Source organism: Scatophagus argus, chromosome 17 (assembly GCF_020382885.2).
Source record: "Scatophagus argus isolate fScaArg1 chromosome 17, fScaArg1.pri, whole genome shotgun sequence".
Classification (NCBI taxonomy): domain Eukaryota; kingdom Metazoa; phylum Chordata; class Actinopteri; family Scatophagidae; genus Scatophagus; species Scatophagus argus.
Window position 1 is genome coordinate 993,711 of NC_058509.1, and position 24,112 is coordinate 1,017,822.

General features: G+C 47.1%; 4 protein-coding genes across 9 annotated transcripts; 2 read left to right on the forward strand and 2 right to left on the reverse strand.

Annotated features, from left to right (window-relative positions):
- The first annotated feature begins 22 nt into the window (after positions 1-22).
- LOC124074711 lies at positions 23-5,422 on the forward strand. Of its 2 annotated transcripts, none has more exons than XM_046417895.1 (5): positions 23-133; positions 1,011-1,373; positions 1,532-1,642; positions 4,469-4,530; positions 4,803-5,422. In XM_046417895.1, the coding sequence occupies exons 1-5, from the start codon at positions 64-66 to the stop codon at positions 4,947-4,949; spliced, it is 753 nt and encodes a 250-aa protein (XP_046273851.1). In that variant the 5' UTR covers positions 23-63; the 3' UTR covers positions 4,950-5,422. The 2 variants fall into 2 exon arrangements, with proteins under 2 accessions (XP_046273851.1, XP_046273852.1); XM_046417896.1 differs by having other exon boundaries at positions 34-326.
- On the reverse strand, positions 2,319-4,056 carry LOC124074708. Its single transcript, XM_046417893.1, has 2 exons — positions 3,572-4,056; positions 2,319-3,386 (listed from the first exon to the last, which is right to left on the reverse strand). Exons 1-2 carry the CDS (start codon positions 3,890-3,892, stop codon positions 2,877-2,879), a joined length of 831 nt encoding a protein of 276 aa, XP_046273849.1. The 5' UTR covers positions 3,893-4,056; the 3' UTR covers positions 2,319-2,876.
- Positions 5,423-5,605: 183 nt separating the features above from the next.
- On the reverse strand, positions 5,606-10,117 carry LOC124074707. 5 transcript variants are annotated; one of them, XM_046417891.1, is made up of 10 exons: positions 9,677-10,115; positions 9,327-9,542; positions 8,305-8,562; positions 7,015-7,284; positions 6,766-6,834; positions 6,485-6,529; positions 6,287-6,397; positions 6,180-6,200; positions 5,997-6,056; positions 5,606-5,917 (listed from the first exon to the last, which is right to left on the reverse strand). In XM_046417891.1, the coding sequence occupies exons 2-10, from the start codon at positions 9,400-9,402 to the stop codon at positions 5,763-5,765; spliced, it is 1,065 nt and encodes a 354-aa protein (XP_046273847.1). In that variant the 5' UTR covers positions 9,403-9,542; positions 9,677-10,115; the 3' UTR covers positions 5,606-5,762. The 5 variants fall into 5 exon arrangements, with proteins under 5 accessions (XP_046273847.1, XP_046273843.1, XP_046273844.1 ...); XM_046417887.1 differs by having other exon boundaries at positions 5,997-6,098; positions 9,677-10,113; XM_046417888.1 differs by having other exon boundaries at positions 5,997-6,098; positions 8,305-8,559; positions 9,677-10,112.
- Positions 10,118-10,414: 297 nt separating this feature from the next.
- On the forward strand, positions 10,415-23,711 carry atf6b (activating transcription factor 6 beta). The gene is given in 18 exon segments (XM_046417879.1): positions 10,415-10,802; positions 12,532-12,611; positions 13,295-13,376; positions 13,542-13,601; positions 13,678-13,757; positions 13,879-14,065; positions 15,246-15,410; positions 15,520-15,692; positions 16,194-16,373; positions 17,033-17,115; positions 17,472-17,642; positions 17,971-18,078; positions 18,482-18,581; positions 18,781-18,848; positions 19,124-19,223; positions 19,513-19,597; positions 19,717-19,847; positions 19,849-23,711. Coding segments are annotated over 18 exon segments (2,079 nt in total). The 5' UTR covers positions 10,415-10,729; the 3' UTR covers positions 20,002-23,711.
- The last annotated feature ends 401 nt before the right edge of the window (positions 23,712-24,112 follow it).

Consider the following 24,112-nt stretch of genomic DNA (forward strand, 5'->3'; position numbering starts at 1 on the left):
TGGTCACATGACTTGAATTGAATCGAACTCTCAGGAGAAACGAAACTTAGCACATGTTGGTAGATGCCGGTAGGGACGCGGTTTCACTGGAAAGTGTTCGATGTTCCCCTTCGTCCTCCTCCAGTGAAGACATGTCGGTGGTCTCTGTCTGTTTGTGTGTCTGTGCGCGCTCACTTCCGCCCACTAACTTCACTGTTTGCTCACTTTATGAACACATCAGTCCGCCTGCTGCTGCAGCGCGAGCAGCACTCATCCCGGACCATATCCGTGCTAAATAATTATGGCAGGTCTCGCCACGGGTTTCACTTGGATCCTCGCTTTGCTTTGTAAGTTCCGGTTTGGTGTTTGTGTGCGGATTTACAAGCAGAAAGACGCCGTGACTTTCAGGGCACAGTCTGGAGAAGGTCCAGGACTCATGGGATTAGGACTGACTCAGAAGCTGCTGGTTTCGGGTCTGGTGTAGAAGTACAGTGAGATGTCGCTCGGAGCAGGCCAGCAGGTGCACGCTCAGAAGCAGCAGTTCAATAGAATAAAGGCTCTCAAATGCACAGCAGTAAATACAGCTAAAAAGATAAACAGATATGCAAGCCTGCCTAAGAAAACTTTACAGCTGCAAGGAATAAATAAATAAGGTGCAGAGTATGCACAGCAGCGGAGTGGTATTACTGCACAACAGTACGATAGACAGAGCAGAGTAGTACTGCAGTGTAGTAGAGTTGTGTCACCCATGAATCATGTGACTAAGAGGCTGCTGGTTCGTGCAGTCCCGGTCTGGACCGGGACACACTGATGTCTCAGGCTCAGGTGGAAGGTTGTGGTGTGTTCAGGCGGGACTGGAGGAGGTACTCACATCCTGCACTGCAAGCCAACTAAAAGCAGGCAGCTCACACAAACTGCTGGGTGGTTTACTTTTCAACAACGCGTCATATTTCATCAGCTGTTTTGGTGTGTAAAAATCTGTGAGAAGGCTGGAACGAGCTGCAGAACCATATCGAATCTCCTCTCCTCAGGTGCTGCAGGAGGTCACCTGTCGTCAGCCTCACCTGTCGTCCGCTCGGCCCTGTTGGTCCAGGACAGGCACAACGTCTCGCTGACCTGTAACCTGGCGTCCAGCTCGGACGTCACCTGGTACCACCTGCGCTCAGATCAGCTGCTGCCTCTGCTGACCGTCGCACCCAGCAATGTGAGGGAAGACGTCGTCTCTTATCACACCGCAAACTCCAGTCGTGTGACGGTGGTGGGAGCTGTGAGCAGCGGGCTGGTCGATCTGCACATCCTGGAGGTGAAGGAGGAGGACGCCGGGGTGTATTTCTGCTCTGGACGCTGTTCAGGAGCCGTTTGTGTGAGCAGAGGAGTCCGTGTGGCTGTGGAAGGTGAGCTCATTTGTGTTTTTATCTGATGACTCCTCAGGAGGAAACTTGAATTCAGTGTGTTTCATCTCCACACCAGGTGAATCAGTCTCACCTGTGCGTCATGCGACCTGACACAAACTGGTCGTTCACTGAACTGTTGGTGTGTTTCGTGTTTGCAGGAGCAGACGTGGAGTCGATCGGGTGGCCATGTTGGAGTGTGGGATTCTGTGTTGTTCCAGCGTCGCTCACCCTCTGTGCCGTCATCATCGTAGGAGTCTACCTGTGCTCAGGTGAGCGCCCGTGTGCACATTTTCTCAGGTCCTCCGTTCTTCTCCTGCTTGGGCTTAAGACTCGGTTTGAAAGGATTCGCTTCAGGTTGAGATGAGGGTCATGTCGGGTTGTGATTATGTGTCTCCACCCAGTGGTGGAAAGTGTATCTGCTCAAGAACTGTACATGAGAAGAGCTTTGAGCTGCTGAAGTAATTCCCTGTTACTTTACTTTATGCTTCTACTACACTACGTTTATCTGGCAGCTTCGCTTACTCTGCAGACTCTAATTATTAATGCAAAAGCGTAAAGAGTGCTCTTAGTTTTTGTACTTTGTGCTTATAGGAAGTAAGATTCTGAAGGCAGGACAGGAGCAGTTCAGCCATCCCTCTGATTGTGTTGTTTGAGCTGAGAATCCTGCACAGAAAAGACCAAATGAAATGTTAAGCATAAAGTGCAGCAGAGCAGAAAGTCCTGATGCGTGGAATCAGTGTGTGTCCTGCTGCTCGTACTGTGTGAGCCGAGCCTCTTCGCTGTCCTGTAAGGAAACACGCGTGTGCTGCTGTGGTGGAGTTCAGCTGAGGTGAAGTGAAAACAACATGTGTGTCCATGTGTGGACCCATAACTGTGTGAGGAGTGAGTGGATTGAGGAGAGGCCATCAGACACACATTAACAACACAAAGCAGCTCGCAACAGGATCTGTGCACAGCATTTTATTTCACACATTTGGAGGTACAAGAACAGAATCCAGCAGTCAGTCCCAGCTCAAAACATCTGCACAGCCGACACACTCGGGACCGCGAGGGTGTGTGACAGAAAGGCTCTGAGCGTCGCTGCTGTGAAGAACATCTGCTGCGTGACTGTCGAATCACGTCACAGAGAGGGAATGTCCCAATGTTTCGGACGTCCTCCTCCGTGCAGCTCATGTTTGACCACATGAAGTCTGTATTAATCGTACAGTAATGCCACCAATTTCGGTTTAAATGCATTTAATTTCACCAGGCGTCGATCACCAAAGATAATACAGGGTCCCCGCTTTCCATTTACAAGAAAGAAAGAGAAAGAAAAAAAGAAACTAACTCATCATCCTCCACCTGATGGCAGCATAAGTCAGCCCGTCAGGTGGAGGTTTCTCTTCCACCTGAACCCACTCGATGGACTAATGTCAAATCGTCTTCATCGTAAGGTTTGTTTTTGCTGATAATCGAGAGGCTTTCAGATTGAAATTGTTCACCTGAGTAGTTCTGGCAGCTTCCTCACTCCTGCTTCAGCAGCAGCCCGTATGGCCGGATGGACTCCTGCACGACGGCCCTCACCTGGACGTCGTTGTAGTCTTCAGGGATGTAAACCAACCAGATGTCATCTCTCTGGCACTTGGTCCTCTTCCCAGGGTTGATGCGGTTCTGAAGAATCACCTTGTACTTCTTGCCGTCCACTTTGGACTTGAAGTACTTGCAGTACTTCTCCGCCAGGTTGATCTGCGGTGTGGAGTAGACGCCTCTGCCCCTCGTCCCCCCGGCGACCAGGGAGCTGGCGGCGGCTTCCAGGAAGCTTGGGTTGTTATCTGGGCTCCCGCCGTGGGTCAAGATGATGCCGAGGGAGCCGTCCATGTTGTGTCCATTGTAGGAGACCGGCCAGGCGTCCTTCCCCGTGCCGAGCCAGTCGTCCCCGCCCTCGTACTTCTGCGTGACCCTCAGGGCGACTCGAGTCCACCCACAGGGACGCACGTACTGCTCATTGCCACGCAGGAACTTTTTGTTGCCATCCTGAAAATGGACAGAGGAGTAAACGGGGTCAGAGCTGCGGCCACCGGAAGGAAGATGCTAATGTGCCACATGCTAATCCCACATGCTAATCACCTGAGCAGTCACCCAGGTGATAGGCTGTGTTAAAGTCAGCCTCCTGAGCTAAGTAAAGTCAAGTGTCGAGCCGTGACAGATGAGAAACTCACCTTTATGTTTGTGAAGTCGTAGTCGTACTGAGGATGAAAGAAGTCCTGGGGGTTGATCTTCACTGTGGCTCTGAAGCTCTCCTGCTGCTCGGTCAGCGCCGGGGGGGAGCTGTACAGGTCCTGGTCTTCCGGGTCCTGCAGGGATAAAGTCCCCAGGCTGGGGTACTCCAACTCTTTGAAGCCCTCCTGCTTGTAAAACTCCTTGAGGGACACGACATTGACAAAGTCCTGCGGGGTGAACTGGGACGCTCCGCTAGTCGGCTCAACTCTGCAGCCGCAGAGAGCCGACAGGGCCTCCAGGCAGAGCTTGGTGTCCGGCATGGTGCTGGGAGGAAGAGGAGGGCAGCGCAGGACAAAAGTGTGTTCTCTTCTCTCAGTTTCCAGTTGATTTCTTCTCGAGGGAACGTCAGAAAAGCAACACGTCTAAGTCGGTCTCTGGCAGCTGCTTTTGCACAAACAACTCAGACTAGTTTCACTTTCATACTCTCACTTTCATTTACAGACCGTGAGTCAGTTTCAGGAAGTCCCAGCCCCTCCGGTATGAAGGCTGCTGCTTTGCCTTCTTTCATGGGACTCTTTCACTTTAGAATAACAGCCTGAAGACAAATACTGTGTCCGAAACCTGAGTCGTACCAACAGACATGTGTAACCTTTAAACTTGACTTAAACTCGCATTTGGTTTCCAATTATACTTCACGTCCTGTTCTGATTTCAATGTGTGGATCTCATGTTGAATCTTGAATTACGTTTTGATTCATTTATTCCAGTCACAGCTACACAGCATGCGTCTAATTGACTGAACGTTGAAAGATAAGTTTGGATGTAGTGGAGAAGTGTCCACGTGTGACGGAGAGGCTGAACCCCAGTGTGATCCCACAGCTTCTCCTTTCTCCTCAGGTCGACCAGCTGTTTGCTGCTGCCCTTCAGTGAGGAGCAGCTCGAGTGTGAAGGTCGAAGAGGTCAGCACCTACTGATTTGATTTGATTATATTTACATCAGACCATTCTTTTAAAATATTTTTTAATATCTTTTCACTGGAACAGATTTCACATGCTGTCGTCTTTCATATTGATGACCCCTGATTTCTGCAGTGTTTGTTGTTTCTCTTGTCTCATGTTTACTGTGATTGATGAGCACCGGATATCAAAGCCGACTGGGTGTGAAAGCTTCCTGGATTTTCTGCTGCGGCTGGTTGAAGCTGCAGTATAATCAGTGCAGTCTGTCTCTGCAGGGGGAGTCTTTGCACTATTCCAGTCTGAACCTCGCACACAAGCCCCGCCCCTCTGGCAAAGGAGCGACAGGATTGGTCACAGAGGATGTCACGTACGCGACGGTGGCCAGTCGCAAGAGCCCACATGGATCACATGACCACAGATAGAGCAGTTCGTGTTTTAAACAACAGAAAAAGCTTTGACTATTTTTTGAAGTTTCTGTTTTAGTTAAAGCCTCTCTGTTTTGGTGTTTCCGGAAACGAAACTCTTAACTGTGCTTCTCTTAAAAACTGTGCTATGACCGTTTGAAAACACTTTCACGGACCTGTTTCATGTTAAAGGGACAGTTCGCCCGCTTCCCTGTAGTGCTGTTGATCCATGTGATAGCTTTGCGGAGTGTTGGAGATGTCGGCTCTCCTCACCGTGATGGATCCAGATGGCAGCAGACCTGGCAGGACGACAGGCTGAGGACGGAGCGGGATGTGAACTCGTCCCCGGCTGAGCTGTAGCGTTAGCTGGCGTAGTTAGCCTCTGATGGTTCATACCTGATATGGATTGACACGTAGCTCCCGCTGTTTGTTAGCTCCTCTCGTCTGCTGCTGTTGCTCATATGAATCTTAATAAATGCATTGTGATGAAACGCATGTCTGTCGAGTGGAGTTTCTGATCAGCTGTTTATGTACAGACGAGCCGTTCACGGCCAAACCACAGCATTTTGTCTTCACATACACAACATTATTTCTAAAGGAAGAGTTACAAAACTATCAGAAATGATTTCCTTTAAGCGTCTGTCTAATTTTAATGCAACTTGAACACTTTGAGATGCACCGCGCATCTTTACGTCTTTTTAATCGCCGCCGTCAGGTGGGTTTAGTGAAGTAAGGTACACACAACATGTAAACCAGAGGACACCGCACGTGGTGCTCGGAGCGTCTCGAGGCCTGCGGCAGGACCCCGCAGACCGTCTTTCTGTGTGAGGTCTACTTGGCGGCAGGTCTGGTGATCACAGAAGAGTAGATGACGTGGTGGTGGTTCTGATCCGGAAGAGTCCTGCAGGGTCTCTCCCTCCAGTTCTGCCGGCCCAGAGAGGCATAATGGACCGTGTCCTCAGGTGGAGACGCACTCTCGTAAGGCTCTGCAGAGACACAGACAGGTGACAGGTGTGAAGACAGACCCGAGCACGGACCTGCAGCACAGACAGCTGACGGCGTTACCGGTTTGTCTGCTGGACGTCTTCCACGGCTGCAGCTCGGTGTCTTCGTGCACCTGAGAGGCTGCAGAGCAAACAGGAGAGCAGCTGATTCTCCTCAGAACACCTTGTGAAAACACACTTTCTGACGTCAACATGTCGCATTTTGGAACAATGAGAAAACATGCTGATTCTGAGCTTAACTAACGTGAACACTGTGGTGTGAAGGGTTGAGCAAGGACAGGACAGTTTGAACGTCACAGGTCACGAGAGACAGCGAGCCGCGATTGGTCCGTGCACGCGCCCCCCTACCTGCACTTCCGCACTTCTTCTTCCTGCTGCACTTCAAGCTGGTCAGCAGGACGCAGAGAGCAGCCATGAGAAGGATCATCAAGCCCAAACCGACCACAGCAGCTATCAGCAGAGCTAACGGAGCACAGACAGAACACCTGGTCAACAAACGTCACCGTCTCCACGCTGTGAACTTCCTGTGTGAGACAGCAGCCGACCAACCGTTCTGAGGCCTCTTCTTCTTCTCCTTCTTCGTTTCAACCGCTTCTGATAAACAGAAACACACAGACTGTGATTATTGGCTCCGATGCTCGACATGTTTTCCATTGTTGGTGTCCGATGGCTGATGAAATAAATAAACTTATAAGTAATCGTTTAAAACAGTGGAAATTTCTAACAGTATTTATATTTTGTATTAATTAGGTATCAAACAAATGCAGTGGAGTAAAAAGTACCTCCAAACTGTACCTCAGTGCAGTGCTGAGCCGGGACACAAATCCTACCTGTTGTCATGACTGCAGGTGTCGCACTTGTCCGGGTGGTTGGCTGGATGCTGGTTGGCTCCGGCTGTGCTGATTTAACAAAAGAAGAAGAAGTTTGTGGGTGAAACACAGTCGACAAACATCAGGACAAAACGTACTTCATGGAGACAGAAATCTGTCCACGTCCACCTGTAGATTATTAATACACTGAAACTTCACAAATCATCTCTTATCAGAAACTTTAAATAAAATCACCTGCAGCTAACTCACCTGTCAGGACGCTGACCTTGGTCCACTGCTTCCCGTTGCACTGATACAGTCCGGCGTCCTCCAGCCGCAGATCCTGGATCTGCAGGGCGTCGTTCTCGTAGCTGAGCCGGTTCCCCTCCCTCTCTGACTTGGTGGTTCCGTTTCTGAAGCAGGTGAAGACGACCTCCCGCCTGCCTCCGTCCGTTCGATAAAACCACCTGAGTCGGGCTTTGGAGGAGCGGCTGCAGGGGAGCAGCAGCGTCCGGCCTGCGGACACCCTGAAGTGGTGGCCTGAGGAGGCAGGAGCACATTTGTCTCGTTTGTCTTCGTGTCTGTCAGGTGGTGGTAGATCACACAGTCAGAGTCACCTCACTGTTTCTCCAAAAAATCTGTATCAGTGTAAAGTACCTAAGTACATTTACTTCACAATGCTAGAATTTGGAGCTACTGGTACTACCTCATACTTTCAGTCCACTCCACGTCACAGGGGAATGTTGTATTTTTACTGTGTTTTCAGCGTCAGAGTTTCAGTTTCACACACACAGACAGACTGACTCGGACTCTTTGTTAACTAATGGTCGAACTTTAGTCAGAGAACTGAGTTTGTGACAAGGCATCAAACTGTGTTAATCAGCCGATCGGATCGTCAGAGAGGATCAACAGTTTTCTCCGTGCGGTCGAATGAGTGTCGAGGTCCTTGTGAGCTTGTGAAATGGTGTTCTGATAACCTCACAGTCTGCAGTCGCACACCATCCTCTGAGTGCACATGAAAAAGACAGCATTCATATTAACATGTAAAAAAAAGTGTGTCCATCGTTCTATTCAGTCAAACTGTCCACTCAGGGGACTACAGCTCTGTGAGCACAGGCTACAGTGTGCGAGGAGCGCCTGGGACACGTCACTATCAGAGCTGAGGGAAAGGGATGGTGAGCTGCAGCCACCGTCTCCTCCTCCTGCTGCTCCTCTGGGGGTCACTTCTCCACCCTGAGCTGCTCCAGTGTCTCTGGTGGCTTGGCAAAGTGACAGACGCAGCCTGCACTAATGGGTTTTGGTGGCAGCAGGACAGAGTGTGTTGTGAGAGCTGACCAGAGAAAGAAGATGGCGAGCACAGACTCTGCTGAGGTGGCCTGAGGAGGCCTGGAATTTGAGTAAATGTTCTTAGTTACATTTCAGCACCTTTCAGAACATACTGAAACAAACTAAAACCAGCATCTGACTGCAAAAGCTGAGCTCAAAGCTGTTCAAAAACACACTTCTAAAAGTGTCTCTCACTCCCAGAATGCACCTCTCACAGCTCCAGCTGCCATCTACCTGTGAGCACCTGCAGCTCGGCCACCAGCCGCTGGTTGCAGTGATACTCGCCGCCGTCGGAGTCGTCGAGCCGCAGGAGTAGCAGGCTGCCGTCGGACAGCAGACGGTAACGCTGGGGGTCGTCGTTGGTCTCGAAGTTTCCCCGTTGGGTCACTAGGACCCTCCTGTCCTGATGGGTCCAGACCACATCAGAGGTGTTGGAGCTGCCACACTGCAGGCGGATGTGGTGATCCTCCGGGACTGAAAAGCGGATTACTGCTGGAGGAGAGGAACAGATCTGAATCATCTGATCTGAAGACCAGAGCTCCCCAAACACAGGCTATCATCTGATTTCTTCTTCTTCTTCTCTGTTTATCAGCTGCTGTTTCTGTCACTCACATCCTGCTCATCGTCAGTTTTTAGCCCTGTTTCCTCTTTTATCTCATGGAAACATGCTGGCTGTCACTCAGTCAGACCCAAATAACAGTGCAGGAAACAAACAGTCAGACAGAGATGGGATGAACTGGAACTAAAGTGGGAAATGAACGGCTGTGAAAACATTTCAAATGTGCAAAAATGCTTTGTGACAGAATCTAAAGTTGTCGTCATAAAATCATAAAAGGAATCATAAAAGTTTATTAAGAGAAAATACTTTTTTTCTTTGTTTGTTTGTTTGATTTTTACTTTAAGCTTCTCAAGTGTCAGAGTAAAATATAAAACTGATCTCCATTCTGTTGTGTCACATGATTCTTTGGTGATTTCCTGCAATAAACAAAAATGCACATTAATTCCAAAGTACCTGTGAAGAATTAGTTGAAGTTAAACTTTAACTGGGACACGAGAACTGTGAGCCCACACAACAACAAATATGTGACTCCAATAAATTTTCCAGACCAACACAAATAACAACTCAGTAACATAATCAAATGACTATTTCTAAAGGTTTAGGATATTACGTGGCTGCTTTTGCACACGTAACATGAGTCCAAAGCAGAGACAAAGTGACAGTTTGTGTAAAAATGTGAACGTAAGACCTGCTGTACCTGTGGAGTTTTCACTGCAGCGGATCAGAAGTGTGTGCAGGAACCAGACGTGACAGAAGATGGTGAAAGTGAGCATCTTCTCATGAAAGACATCAACCTGCAGAGCTGCTGCTCATCTGACTGAAGCTTCAGCGCGTCGCACGCTTTGACGCTCATCCCGACTGGCCTTCTTCCTCTTCCTCCTTCAGTGACTGTGAAGAACTGAGCGTCATCGACCTGGAAAAATTCACACTGTGAATTCTCAGCGTTCAGCTGCTGCCTTCAATAATGACTTGAAAGTCAAAGAAATAAGATATAATGTGTTTTCTGAAAACACTAAACACTGAAATATTAGAAAGTCCCAGACATACTGTGTATTTCAGCTTGATTAAATTCATTTCAGTTCAGCTCTTCAGCCTGTGAGCCCAGCAGGGGGTCCAGTTCTTCCTGTGATTCCCCTGCAGTCTCTCTCCTCTCTGTGCTTTTATGAAACGGGTTCATCAAGCTCCAGGCTACATACATCAGCTTTTACTTCACACAGGAGGACCAACTCCCTGCAGGCGTCTGCTCGGCCAGCTAGTTCACAACACCTGCTTCATGTTCCAGAGGTTATTTGAAAAGCAAACTACAACGACAACGGGTTGCCTACATGTTGTGCTCCGGCCTGTCCTCATACGCCCCTCACTGGAGTTATGTAATAGCTCCACCCGGAACACTAATTTGAAAAAAAAAACAGCCTCAGCAACAGGAGAGTTTAATTTAAAAGCTCACAAAATCGATTGTTTTATTTGTGTGAGCCAAATTCTTATTTCTCTCCCAAACTGGCATGTTATTTTCGTAATATTTCACCGTGATGTTCGGTATTACTGTTTTCTTTAGTCTGCTCAACCCTGATTGGATAGCACTCATGTCAATTTAGCAAGGACCCGACTTTTCGTCGTGTTCATTGGTTATATATTCCTGTCCGTCAAAATACGCCTTTTCTATTGAACCAAATCACCTTTAAAAGCCTCTCTGCATAGTTCTCAGCAATAGGATGGCTAGTACTCCAATCGCACTCTTTGGATGATTTTATTGGCTATTTGTGCTATCAATCACGCTATTCCTTGCTCTTATTGGCTCTTCTGCCATGAGTGGGCGGAAACGTCCCTGAAAATGCGTTTCCTTGTCTGTCAAATGCGAAGCAAAGGGAAGACCCGATAGATCGTGCGGCGATAAAAAACTAAATAAGAATATAAATATTTACGACTGAGGAAATATCTCATTACTCTTAATGATAAATTTAATCAATGCCTAATATCACCCAGGTACCTTCATGCTAATTTTAGTGGTCGTATTCCGTGTGCGTTTAGCTAGCGCTAGCTGTTATCACGTCGCCCTGTGACTGCATCCCCCTGCTCTCCAAACACACCGCCTTTGTGGCGATGAGTACGGATTTACTATCTGATTTGGACAGTCGTTTCTTCGCTGATAACCTCCTGACGAGCGAAGACTGGGGTAGGTCCACACGTAAAGCCTCTATAATGGAAAATAAACAGATTTCAACGACACGAAGCTAGTCGGATCCTGATAGCGAGCGGGTGGAAGCCCCTCAGACCAGCAGCCTCCTCCAGACCGGGCGAGGCGAAGCGAAGCTGGGGCGTTAAATTGGTCAAATTTGCCCATGCAAACGTTCCTTTATACAATAAGGGTTTCATTTAATAAAGGAGGTGTTAAACTTGTGTGCGAGGTGGCCGTTGCACGCGGTTTAAGCTCGAGCGTGTGCTTCCTGAGTCCAGCAGACCCGGATATGTCAGTTTGTGTTTAACACTGCGGTTGGAAGCGTGACCGCGGAGGAATACAAGCACGTCGCTTCTCTTTCCTCCGCTCTACTGTAGCCACATTTCAGCGTCTTGTGTTGACGCTTTTCTTGTTAAAAGTCTGCCATAACCAGGCAGCTGAGAATGGCCTCACAGGTGTAATTCTGACGCGTATCTCACACCTGCGGGTGTGCACTTTAAACCTGCCTGATGAGACGGGTGAGTTTCTGTGGGACGGTGAAGCTGCCTCTTTTATTTGGTTAAAAGTGCTCTCATTAAGTGGATGCCACCTTGTTACGGCTGTAACACCCTGAAAACTAATGATTCACCTGTCACAAAGCGATGCTGACTTGTCATCCAGGTGCTCAGCGGAGCGCCGGTGATTCGCAGTTTGTGTATCTGTCACACACAGTGTCAGGGCAAATTTCTCTCCACTGAGCACTTCAGATTCTTGAAGACATCATTTAGATTATACTTGTGTACTTTATCAAAGTAACATTTTCAGTGCGGAGTATCTACTGTGTGGTAATAGTACTTTTGGATACTACATGCACCTCCTCCTGAACCACCCTGTTGTTGCTCTTCAGCAGTGGGACAATAAACCCAGTTAGATTAGATGTAACTGTAATGACTCCCCTGAGAGAAGTGGGTCAACGCAGCAGTAAAAAACACAAAAGAAGGAACTGAGGATGATTAATAAAACAAACCAGTTGTCCTTTTCCTTTTAAGTGAATCCTTCCATTATTGTCAGCAGATTGTGCCTCACAGAAGCTAATTCATCCCAACAAGTTTTATCTGAGTATCCACAGCTTCTCACAGTTTTTGCCTTCATGCCATAAAACTTGAATTTGCCTTGGGATCAATAAAGTATCTATCTATCTATCCATTTATAAAACTCCTCTGTTTGCTTGAAATAACTGAAAAACTCAGAAACATCTGTTGTCATTTTACAGATTTGTTTAGTATTTGATGAGTGAGCAGATCCCTGCAGTTTCACAGTGTGTGTTTTACTTCATTACAAACTGAATCACTGATAGCAAAGTTCATCCTAATTTTCCCAGGTGGTAGACATCACACAGGATGTTGTCATGCAGCAGGTTTCAGGACGCAAAACATGAGAAAATATACTTTAGTACAGAGCTGCTACAAACCACCTGCTCCTGACGGGAATAAATGACCACAGTGTTTGTCTCAGTTTCAAAGTCCACTGCTGTGTTTTCACCTCCGTGTCATGCAGTCAGGCGAGGCCTGATGGGAGAAGCAGTGGCACACAGGCTCATGGCAGAAGCCAGTCTGTCCACTTCCTGGAAATGAAGTTCAGCATAGCATTCTGGGGGGCTGTCACTTCCTGTGCTCGGTAACACACCAGCGCAGACCGCGTGTTGATGAGCAGGCTGACGTGTTTTAAATGCTGTGTGTCTCCTCAGATGCCTGCCTGTACCGGTGCGAGAGCATGGAGGAGGGCGAGGACGGCGACTTCGGCCGAGGACTGAAATTCGAGCCGTCGGTATGGAGACAAAGAGAAAAAGCTTTGCTTTCTCTCCGGGACTCAGAGTGTAACTGATGCTCGGCCTCACATGCAATCACAGTTTCATTCAGGGGGAAACCGAACTGAAGAGAAGTTGTTTACTGTCCTAACCTGTCAGTTAATGTCTGTTCAAAAGTTAAAGGTCTTTTAATGTGACCAGATTTAATTTTTACTTGTCAGTTGATGTTTTTTTCCTACAGCTGCTTAGTTTGTGGAAATATGTGCTTTTAGTCACGCTAGTGTTGTAGGTTTCAAGACACGCATGTCATTTGGTACATCTGTCAGTCCCTCCGGCCACCCTGCTGGTCTGTAGTGAAATATTTGTTCCACCACAGGTAGATTTCTGTCATTTAACGTAATCTAACATATGTCGTCTTGACCCAGAGTTTCTGTAAATTCCTGTAAAAGTCTGCTCAAGTCAACAGGTGAACTTTTCCTTTAATGTCTCCTCCACATTGTGCTGGCTGTGGCATAAGCCCTCAGTGAGTTCATATGACAGGTCAAAGGATAATCAGGCTAGTTGTTTGTCGGTTGTCTGAGAGTAACAGACACACACACACACACACACACACACACACACACACACACTGTGAGGTTGACGTAAAGACTAATACAGCTCTTGTTTTCACCTGATTTCCCTCCCTCCTCCTCCAACCTCGCAGTTTGACAACGACCTCGTGCTCACCCTCGATCCTGACAACCCCACGTCGCCATGGAAACACCTCGACGACAACCTTCTCACAGGTACAGATCGGCCATCCGTGGCCACGCACTGCGATCATTAAAGCTCTTTTTGTCAGCGTTTTGCTTTCGCTCCTTTCAGCCTTTTTGAACTTTTGTTGTCCTGGGCTCATTCATTTCCTCATGTCCTTGTCCTCGTGTGTGTTTCTTTGTGTCTTTTCCGTGAAGGGGAAGCTCCTGTGATAAAAAACGAAATGACCATCACTCAGCCGTTACCTGTGGAGATGTGTGAGTTCTCCTTCTTTTGTTGAACACAAAGACGTGTGTCCGTCCTGCACTGGCTCATCTGTTTGTTTGTGTCCAGTGTTTCAGGTGAAGGCGGAGCCTCCGTCTCCCGCGTCCTCTCTGGGGTCCGACTGCTCGGCCTCATCACCAGACCCGCAGGTGTGTGTCTCAGAAAGCCTTTAGAGCTTTAGAGCACGTTAGAGCCTGAGGTCACCTAAAGCTGTAAAATTGTAAGAATCTGCAGCTGTCAGTCATCATCATCATCTTCTCCCCCATCCAGATCACAGTTAAAGGTGAAAACCCTCCAACTCCTCCCTACATGTACGGGGACGTGCTGTCTCCCCCGCTGGGGTCCATGGAGGTCACCGTGGCAACAACAGCCATAGCTCCACCACAGACGCAGCTGCAGACGCCGCTGACGACACAGATCCCAGCAGTGATCAGCGGATTGCAGACGCAGGCTGCAGGTAGGTTGGTCCAGGGGTCGCTGTGTGTTTGTGCAGGCTGTGGTTTATCACGCGTTAAATTCTGCTGCTGTTTCGTTCTGTGAGCCAGTCAGTCAGCCTGTTGGTTCCTGCTGGTCGCCGCAGTTAACGTTCAAAGTCCCGATCAACGTAATGGCTCTTAGCAGCGATCAGCTGGTGTAGCACAGAATCGTGTTGATGTGACAGCGTTTGGAGGCTCGTGGTGAAGCAGGCTGGTTTTAGTCGTTTATCATAAATCAGCATCACTGTCAGTGTCAGCCAGGCTGTTCAGATGAGACACAACATCCAAAATTAGAGCAATACGACCAGGTGCGTCAGTGTCACGTCCCGCGTTCAGACTGTGGTCCTCTGCTGCAGACTGCACAGAGGGAATCTCAGGGTCTTCACATGGAGATACGAGCTGCAGGAGCCTGAAGGGAAAACTCTCGGTTTACCTGCTGATCTCGTTTCCACCTGTCAGCTGTGGAGGTGTTCTGTATAGCGACCCCAGGAGAGACTCGCAGCACAATGGGGGGATTAGTCCCCTCTGGTGTGGGAAGGCCTGGTCCACTCTGCCGCAGTGGTTCCCACCGTGAGGTTCGGTCTCCTCCAAAGGGTCACCAGATAAACTTGAGGGTTTGTCTCATAATTAATGGGAGAGTAAAGAATAAAAACAAAGCTGTGGGGCTCATTTTCCTTCGAATTTCTCTGGTGTGACGACTGCACAGCAGTGTTCACTGGACTCTAAACTGTATGACATAATGACATGAGTCATATTTGAAGACGGAGCAGCGTCCAGCTTTTTGACTAGCCGACCGAGACATGAAGAAATTCGTCAAAATACTGCAGTAAAACGATCTCAAAGGTACATGGAGGCCTGCTGTACTCGAATACTGTGCTGATCTTATAATGTGTTTCCAGTGAACGATTAAATTTAATATTTATAGAGTTCTAAAAACTGAAAGGGACGCTGTTATGATTTTGGCATTTAATTCTGTGATGAAATAACAAGAACCTCATAACCGTACTAATAGTAAGTATATTGCTTTTTGAGTAAAGGGGCACGTGGGAACAGCAGCTCCACTGTGTCACTTCTTCTTTGTGTGTTCACTCAAAGTACGTCTGCAGTATCTGAAAGCCCTGCAGTGTTTCTGTCTCTAAATCACACACACATCACCTGCAGTTCTGCAGAGCTCGGCCACATTAAAGGCCAGCAGCATCCTGAGCGCCAAGCCCCCCATCCAGCCCAGACCAGTGTGTGTCACCACCCTCCCCGTCCCCCAGACCCCGGCACCAGCCAAGACCCTCATACTGCAGGGCCTCCCCTCCATGGACCAGACCAGACCTGGTAAGGCGGCACAGAAATACACATAAAGTGGTCATGATTGTGATATTTTCTTCGTGGGGGGATGGGGGGTGATAAGGCAGTAACATCTCCTCCGTCTGTTCTCCTGCAGTCGTCTTGTCTCAGTCCGTCTGCCTCGGCTCAGCTCCGGCCATCGTCAAAATGGAGCCGGTCTCTCCCAGCATCCCCCAGCACTGCTCCAGTCCCACAGCTCCGCCCGCCAGCAAACCCATCGTCCCGGCAACGACGACGGCGTTACCCGGCAACAACTCCAACGACATCGATGTGAGTAGGCTGGATGCACGGAATCGGTGTGGACCGACAGAAACACAAACACAACTTTTCCTTTCCCACATAAATTCACCACTGCTGCATCCTGTCACTGATAAGAACCAGACCAGGTTCTTATCAGTGACAGGATGCTGGGGACAGGAGGTTTTGTTTGGTGAGAAAGACAGCAGTACTTTCAGTTACAGCACAGGGTGGAGGTCATCAGACTGAAGACTCTTATGTGATGATGTGATATAAGAGCCGTTTCATTCATGTGCTGCCTCAGGCTGTACTTCTGTTTTACCTTTTTGTTCGTCATCCTTTACTCCCTCGTTCTCTTCTCACCTCATCGTCTTCCCTCGTCTTTTCTTTCATCTTTTATCTTTGCATTTTCACTCCTCCTGATTCTGTAACTCCTCTTCCCTCCTTCCCTCTTTCTTCCTCCCTCCACTTCCTCTTTTCTCCTTCATCTTCCTCCACCCCTTCCCAATCCACCTCCTCCTCCTCCTGATGCAGATGAAGGTGCTGAAACGGCAGCAGAGGATGATAAAGAACCGGGAGTCGGCCTGCCAGTCCAGGAAGAAGAAGAAGGAGTACCTGCAGAACCTGGAGTCCCAGCTGAGGGAGGCCCAGCAGGAGAACGAGCGTCTGCGGAGGGAGAACCAGGCGCTGAGGGAGAGACTGGCTGGAAAAGAGGTGAGGATGCCGCGTCTTCATCCTCTTCATCAATGCTGTTTCCTGTGAACTGTGTTTCCTCGCTTTGGTCTCCAGCTGCCAGAAGAGGCTGTGAAATAAGTTAGAAACGGCACATGTAGACTCAACACAAATCTCATGACGCACGAAGGCTCATGTAGAAGAGCAGAGGAGCAGAATACAGATGAAAAGTCAGGTGAAATCTCAATCACCTCCTTCACCTGTCAAGTCATTCATTTGTTTTCTCTTTGGATAAACCAGTCAGTGACAGATGAGGCTGAAAACAGAAGCTTATCCTACAGGAGGAAAACCTCTCAGAAAGTCACACATGTTTGGAGGAGTTTTATACTGTCGGTCTTTACCTTCGAAGACGAATTAGTAAGTTAAGGTAAACAAGGAGTTAAAATCTCACAGCAACTGTGAGGTTGCTGTGATTAAAGGAAGAGTCCTGCTGATTTCCCTGCAGAGAAGAGACACACACAGAGGGCTTCAGGGTGCAGCTGCTGCCCCTGAATTCAGGTGACAACAACAACCTGTAAAACCTGATGAGCTGCGGATCCTTCGCTCCGCCAGCAGCAACATTCAACCAGACAGAAGACAGAGACAGTGGATTTCTTGTTAATCCAGTTCAGGTGACAGAGGGAGTGTTTGTGTCGTTTCAGGGCAGCGACTCTGCGAGCAACAAGAGAGCCGTGTGCGTCATGGCCGTCCTGCTGTTCGTGACCTTCAGCTTCGGACCCGTCAGGTATCCTGCACATGACTGTCGCAGAGAAATTCACTTCCAAAGTTAGAGCCAAACTGCACGTCATTCATTCAGGTTTTCACATGAATTTGGGAGAGGAGATCCATGATGCGAACTGGGAAGAGGTCCAAACAAATTAAAGTCTCACATTTTTTCATTTTGAAATGTTTTCATTCTCTTGTTCTTCTCTTTAAAAAGGAGACCAGACTTCATAAAGCTTCCCTCTGTGACTGTGACTAAAGATTGAAAAGATTAAGAATAAAAAATACTCAGATCGTCAGTCCCAGATTTGACTTTCACAAAGACAGAAAAGTTTGAGCTGCCTGATCTGACCGAAAACCTGCTGTTCTTCACCGCAGCATCACAGACAGGAAGCTGTCAGGCCTACAGGAAGGCGTGGTGTCGTACACGGGACGACGCCTGTTGGAGATCGAACAGCAGCAGCAGCAGCAGGTTCTCAGCAGAGTGGAGGACAAAGCAGAGTCGGAGGACGAGGGAGGAGACGAGGCGCCGGACTCGTACCACTTCAGGTGAGTTCATCAGGACTTAACTCGTTCACTTAACATGTTTACTTCCATTCGCTCAGCTGGAGCTGGAAGCAGGTGAGGTCGAGGACTGATTTACTTGTGAAGCACGTGGCGCTGGATGAGGGTGGACGTCTCCATCTGCTGCTGCTGCTGCTCGGTGTGCTCGGCTCAGGGTTCATTGCTCACACACATTGACTTCACGCTGGGATCCATCCAGACCATCTGACACAACTGTTTCTCCAGCACATCTTTAACCGTCTGCAGGTGTGTTCCCAGAACACAACCACAGCCTCAAACACACCTGTCTCTATGTGTTTGTGTGCGTTTACAGGAACCTGAGTGATGTGTTCAGTGACGTGAAGGATTTGGTCCTGCAGGACATCGACCGTTATTTCACCTCCTCAGACTGCAGGCAGTTCAACCGCTCCGAGTCTCTCAGGTCAGTCAACACTAACTGAGCGCCTTCTTTGATCCACACTCTGAACTTGACAGGAAGCAGCTCAAATGTCAGAGGTCACTGCTTTAGCCACAACTCAGAGATTCATGCACCAATTCTGACTAAATGTCACCCAAATGGCGATAAAACAATCAAGTGATGACGTTTTCTGTCCAGGAGGTCACAGGTCAGCCAGACCTTTGACTTCAGGTGATGAAGATCTCTGTCAGTCACTACAGACGCAGCGATTCTACTTTCTTTTCTCTTTTCTACCTTTCTGTTCGCCCTTCCTTCCTTCTTTATCTCCTCCCCTCATTCCTTTTCCTTTTCTTCCATCCATCCTTCCTCCTGTCCTCAGTTTTGTGTTCCTGTGTCTTCTCTAAGCTGAGGTGTTCTGTGTGTTCAGGCTGGCAGACGAGCTCAGGGGTTGGGTCCACCGGCACCAGATCGACAGGAAGAAGTCTGGAGGAAAACCAAAAATGGCCAAGAAGGCAAAGATCGCTCAGGTTTAACGTTACTGTTACTGTTACGTAACTGTTTAACGTGAATGAAAAAGTCAAATGTTTATCTGTAGTTTAAGTCGAATCGAATGTGTTTACTCATGCAGGAACTTTTCGCTGAGTAAACGGGTTCAGTGTGTCTCTTTACAAACAAATATTTTCAAACCATATTAATCCTGTTTTCTGTCTCATTTTTGTCTTGCAGAAAGCTCAGCTGAGGAAGACAAACTTTTCCAGATATCTGCCCATCCAGACTCACCGCTCCATAGAAAGGTCCGCCTCCTGCCACAGCCAACACCAATCTGATTCCTGTTCGGTCTTTAGATACATTTCACACTGACCAAAAAGAGATTCGTTCAGAGGGTCACATTGTTTGATTTAAATCATCGTTTCAAGCTCGAGAGGTGAAATGATCCATTGCTTCACAAAAGCAAAGATAAAATTCAGAAAAGTGCATCCAGAACTTTGTTTCTTCTCCTCCTCTTTCCTGTGAATGATGTGCCGACCCCTCAAATTTATCATAACCTTGTTGTTCTTTGTGCCTGCAGTCAGCTGCAGGTGCTTCCTGGTCCCGAGGTCACCTACAGCGACTTCCTGGACGCCATCGACCGCAGGGAGGACACTTTCTACGTTGTCTCTTTCAGACGGGTACGACAGCACGAGGAGTTTGTCCATAGCTCGGTTTTTACTGCTCGGCTCGACTCCTGTCGTCTCGCTCTTTCATGGTGTCCGTCTGTAAAGGTGGTGGACGGTAGCAGGTCCTTCTGCTGAGGCTCATCAGCTCATGACGTCAGTTTAGTTTTATGAGGACTTCACGGCATCAGTTTGAAGGACTGAGATCTCTTCTTTAGATTCAGCTCAGTGGAGGCGGTTTGTCGAGAATTATTGCACCAAAAAATAAAGAAAATGTGTGTTTTGACTCTGTCTGTCTCTGCAGGATCACCTGCTGCTACCAGCCATCACCCACAACAAAACCAGCAGACCTAAAATGTCTCTGGTGATGCCTGCCATGTCTGTCAACGGTGAGTCTGGAAGAGCAGCTTGAAACATTAAAAGCCTGAGTTTCGTGATTGTGATGAAGTAAAATGTGACTCTGTGTCTTCTGTTGCCTCCTTTCCTCCTTTCCTTTCCTCCCCCTCAGAGAGTCTGTACAACTCCTCTCAGGGTTACGAGATGATGATGCAGGTCGACTGCGAGGTCATGGACACCCGCATCATCCCCATCAAGTCCTCCGCTGTCCCGCCGTCCCTCCGCGACCCGCCTCCGCCTCCGCCCTCCTCGCACCATAGCCCTCACCATCACCACGGCAACCACACTTCGCTGCGAGGGCGCCAACACCATCACCCCTCCTCCTCCTCCTCGTCCTCCTCGCAGTCGTCTCAGAGGCAGCCCTTACCCGCCCGCCGACGGACAGCAGAATATTTAATCAGCCAATCAGAAGGGGTCTGATGAGCGACACAGAACAAAGGAGCAGGTGGCGGATATCTCTGACTTTATCACACCTGCGACAGGTAACACGTGAGTCCCGTCCCCGTCGAACCCCATGCAGAAGGATTTTAATCAGTCACTTTCGACTTCCTGTAGGAGCTCATGTCCTAATGTATGAGAATAGATTTCTTAAAACGCTGCACTTGGGAACGGTGCTGATTTTTAACATTTAACTCTGAGAGTGTACAGTTTGAATGAAGCTGCCCTCACGGACGGAAGGTTTGTCTCCGTCTCAGCGTTCAGCCTGTTGCTGCTGCTTCGGCCTACAGGTGGCGCCACAGAGCGGTGTCCAGGTGCCAGGATCAGTAGTTCACAGAGAAATCTCTTCATCAGCAATAAACTGGTCCATGAACGAAAGAAGCCGAGTTGTAAGTGTGCAGCTGCGGCGGGACGAACGCGTCCTGAAGACAAACGACTCTGCTGATTCCCGCTTTTGTATATTTGTGTTCTTGTGGCAGTTAGACTTCAAGTATCGAGGGACGAAACAGAAAACGTGTTGATGTGAGAGGGCTGCTGCCTGAAGTTGGAGCTTAAATTTTGCTGAAAAGCTTTTGGACAAAGAGGACAAGTGAGACACTCCGTCAGTGTCCATCTGAATTATTTGTTAGATGTTCACAAAACAAACGTTTCTGATGTGCAGCCTTTAAGTTAGCTTTTCATTTTCCTCATCTAAGATCTTCCACTCCTGACAGAAGCTCAAAGAAAACATTTTGGTTTTTAATGCTGACTTCTCAGTTCACATGTAATTTCTGAATTGTGTGTGTGGCTTTTGGTTTTTAATAACATGTAGACGATAAACGGCAAATCGATCATTTTAGGATATTTAATATCTCTGAAAGTTCCTGTGATCATTTTTAGCGCTCAAAATAATTAAGAGAAAGTTTTCTCTTGTAAGAGATGTAATATGAGAATGAAAACAGAAATGAAGAATTTGTCAGAATGTAAAGAAATATACCAACAAAACGAAGCCGTAAGCTGGAAAGCGCTGAGTAATTTTGCCGTGATTAACGTGCGGAGGTTTTAGCGGCTCGCTGCAGGGCTCTTCGCCCTCCTCCATCAGACCATTTCTAAGATCCTACTTCCTGTGGCATCCATCACGTTTATTCAGGTTTTCTTGGACAAAGGAGTTTTGAAAAGAGACTTACCGGCTGTACCCAACCCAGACTTTTGCCCGGCGAACTGGACAAATTTGGCGTTTTGTTCTGTCTGTATTTGAGCGCCACACCAAACTGCGGCCGCGATGATCAGGATTTAATGCTTTTCTTTGTCAGCTGTGGCGTGAAAACGTCAGCTCTCCACGCAGTCCAAATCTGATGCAGCAGCTCCAAACGGGACACGCATGGCGACTTCCCTGACATTTGAATTTAAACTTCGACAAGTTGATTAAGTAATAATCCGTCAGAACTGAGGATAATTTAATCTCTAAGACTAAATATTGTCTAAAACAACCGTTTCTGACATCCTCCCCAAACGGCTGCACCTGCGCCGGGTCCTACCTGTACTGTAGGTGAGCCGCAGCGCGAAGGTGACACCTGCTGGACATTGTGGTTAAAACACCGTCTTCCCTGTCGTGACCGCATTCAGTGAAGAGTCGGGTTGTCACGTGACGCAGCTAAAACACAAAGTGCTTTGATTCGACTGACGAAACCCCACTCGACTCGGCGTCTTCTCGACCGAAGGCTCGATTCATCGACGTTCAGGCGTCGGCGCTCGGGGGATTATTTAATATGTGTAAATATCAGCCTTCACCTTGTAGATATTTTGTTTGTGTTTGTCACTTTTTATACATATTTTTTTTAAACTTTCTTTATCTTTTGACAGCACAAAGTATAAGAAAAAAGAAAAGTGTGGCTTGTAGAGACAAAACTGATTGATGGTTTTATATTTTTTTTATTGTTGTTCTTTGTTGAGTTCGGTGGGCCAACCAGCTTCAGTCGGTCTGTCCTTCTCGTGTGGCATTTTCTGTTCTGATAGAATATATTTATGGAAATAATATACGCAGATTATTTTATTGGAAAGATCATTACTGCTGCCACAGAAATCGAACTAATTTGTAAAAAGGAGATTATAAAAACTGCTTTGTGCTCTGAACACATCCTGCTTCTTCTTCTTCTTCTTTTGTGTTTTGCCTGTCGTGTTTCAAATCTCCTGAGTGAGTTCTGCTTGTCCTGCAGTGACATCGTCGCGGTTTCCGACACGTGACTGTCAGACATGTTTTAATTGAGTTGCATTATGGGACATGGAGTTTGGGGGTTTCACCCACACTCAGCACTAAAAGTCAGAATCTCTCAACGTCTGCAGCACCACTTTTTGTGCGTTTTGTCTCTTTATGTGTTTGAATGCAAAACATACAACACAGAATGACAATCAAGAATTGAAATTTGAGGTTTTATCGTTCACGTTATTTGCTGTTTTGCAAAAGAACTGCTGGAATATTTTGTATTTGATGCTAAAAATTGTGAGGAGATTCGGTATGAGGAGAAAGAAAAGTCGGATTTGATTTGAATTCCTGATATTCGTGTTGCGGTCAAGACTTCTCCGTTTCACTGGAACTGAAGAAATAGTTTGACTCAAAAGGTCCAGTAAAATGGTGAATTTTGTCTGGACGGAGCCAGACAAGCCGTTTGCTCATGAATCTGAACGTCTAACTCCTGACCAAAAAGAGAAAACACGTTTCCCACAATATCGCTCGCCTCCGCTCTAGTTTTACCCACCTGGAAACGGATCCAGAAACTGAACCGCCTGACTAAAACCAGATCGTACTCCTGTGAAAACTAAAAGTAAGCATGCGGAAGACCATCTGCTGACTTTATTGTTTATTTGTGAAGCTCTTTGCTGCTTGTCGTTTGTTTTTTTGTCTTTTTTTATTGATTAAATTTTTTACCTTTTGTGTAGAAAAATGGAAAGATACTAAAAAAATGTGAATATGAAGTTAAGTTGTACGTTTTGGGCAATGACTGAGTCCTTCTGAAACACCACTGTTTATTCTTGGTTTAAAATGTGTTTGGATGCAAATGTTTTGGGCAATAATGAGAATATTTTTCATCTGGCTGGTGGTTCTTTCTGGTGGTTCTGACTGAAAAGCCATTTTACTTCCTAAACAATGGAGGATGTGCTTTCTTAGTGAAGTAATTTTCAAAATGGGTGTGGATTAATTTTTCATTGTTATGCTAATCAATTAATTGACTGCATTTGGCCAGGGGACAGCAGCTGAAAATCAGCCTTAGGGCACATTTACAGTCATGGTGATTAATGAGTAAAAATAACAAAATAAATAAAGAAGAAATCAAAGTTGGCACAAAGCTCTTGGATATTTCTTGATGTGAATCATACTTTTGTGAAGTTGTTGTTCAGTACTTTGTGTCAGCTCCAGTAGAAAACCACCGACCTGAACAGAGTCAAGATATCAGACTTTCACTTACGCTTGCTTCCTGTTTGTTTCTTATTGTCAGAACTGTAAATAGGATTTGGAAACTGGACTTTTTCTTTTCTGGTACCCATTATAAAGACACGCATGTAACCTGTGGTGACTCAAGGTAATGATGTAAATACGATATCATGCAGTATGCCTTTGTTGTTTTTGTTATTATTTAAATAGATCTCCTAAATATGTAAATAAATCTTTCTAATTCCATCCCTCTTACGACACATTTGAACTGCTGCCTTTTCTGTTTGTAGGAAATGAAGCGTTGAATTTGACAAAGATGTGATAAACCAAAGCTCAGTTCTCCTGTTGTTTGTTAGCATGCTAACATTTGCTAATTACCTGTAATATTCAACCTAAATGCTAATGTAAGCATGGTAACAAGTTAACATTAACAAAGCTAAACTGTTTAGCTTGTATATTAATCATGTTCTTATCTTATTTCAACATGTTAGCATGCTAACACTTGCTAATTATCTGTACTACTCAGGATAAATGCTAATGTAAGCATGCTAACAAGTAAGCTAACATGCTAACATTTGCTAATTATCACTGAACACAAAGTCCAGCTGAGGCTGATGGGAACAGCATTTTGATTTGCAGCATTTGGACATAAAACACATTG

Bases quoted from the DNA above. Each gene is read 5' to 3' on its own strand.
- LOC124074708 (XM_046417893.1), bottom strand. From the start codon at position 3,892: ATGCCGGACACCAAGCTCTGCCTGGAGGCCCTGTCGGCTCTCTGCGGC. The intron at 3,387-3,571 runs GTGAGTTTCTCA...GTCCATTTTCAG, and splicing joins ACGACTTCACAAACATAAAG to GATGGCAACAAAAAGTTCCT.
- LOC124074707 (XM_046417887.1), bottom strand. From the start codon at position 9,402: ATGCTCACTTTCACCATCTTCTGTCACGTCTGGTTCCTGCACACACTT. The intron at 8,563-9,326 runs GTACAGCAGGTC...CCTCTCCTCCAG, and splicing joins CTGCAGTGAAAACTCCACAG to CAGTAATCCGCTTTTCAGTC. The intron at 6,835-7,014 runs GTGAGTTAGCTG...TTGTTAAATCAG, and splicing joins CAAGGTCAGCGTCCTGACAG to CACAGCCGGAGCCAACCAGC.
- LOC124074711 (XM_046417895.1), top strand. From the start codon at position 64: ATGCCGGTAGGGACGCGGTTTCACTGGAAAGTGTTCGATGTTCCCCTT. The intron at 134-1,010 runs GTCGGTGGTCTC...TCCTCTCCTCAG, and splicing joins TCCTCCTCCAGTGAAGACAT to GTGCTGCAGGAGGTCACCTG. The intron at 1,374-1,531 runs GTGAGCTCATTT...TCGTGTTTGCAG, and splicing joins AGTCCGTGTGGCTGTGGAAG to GAGCAGACGTGGAGTCGATC.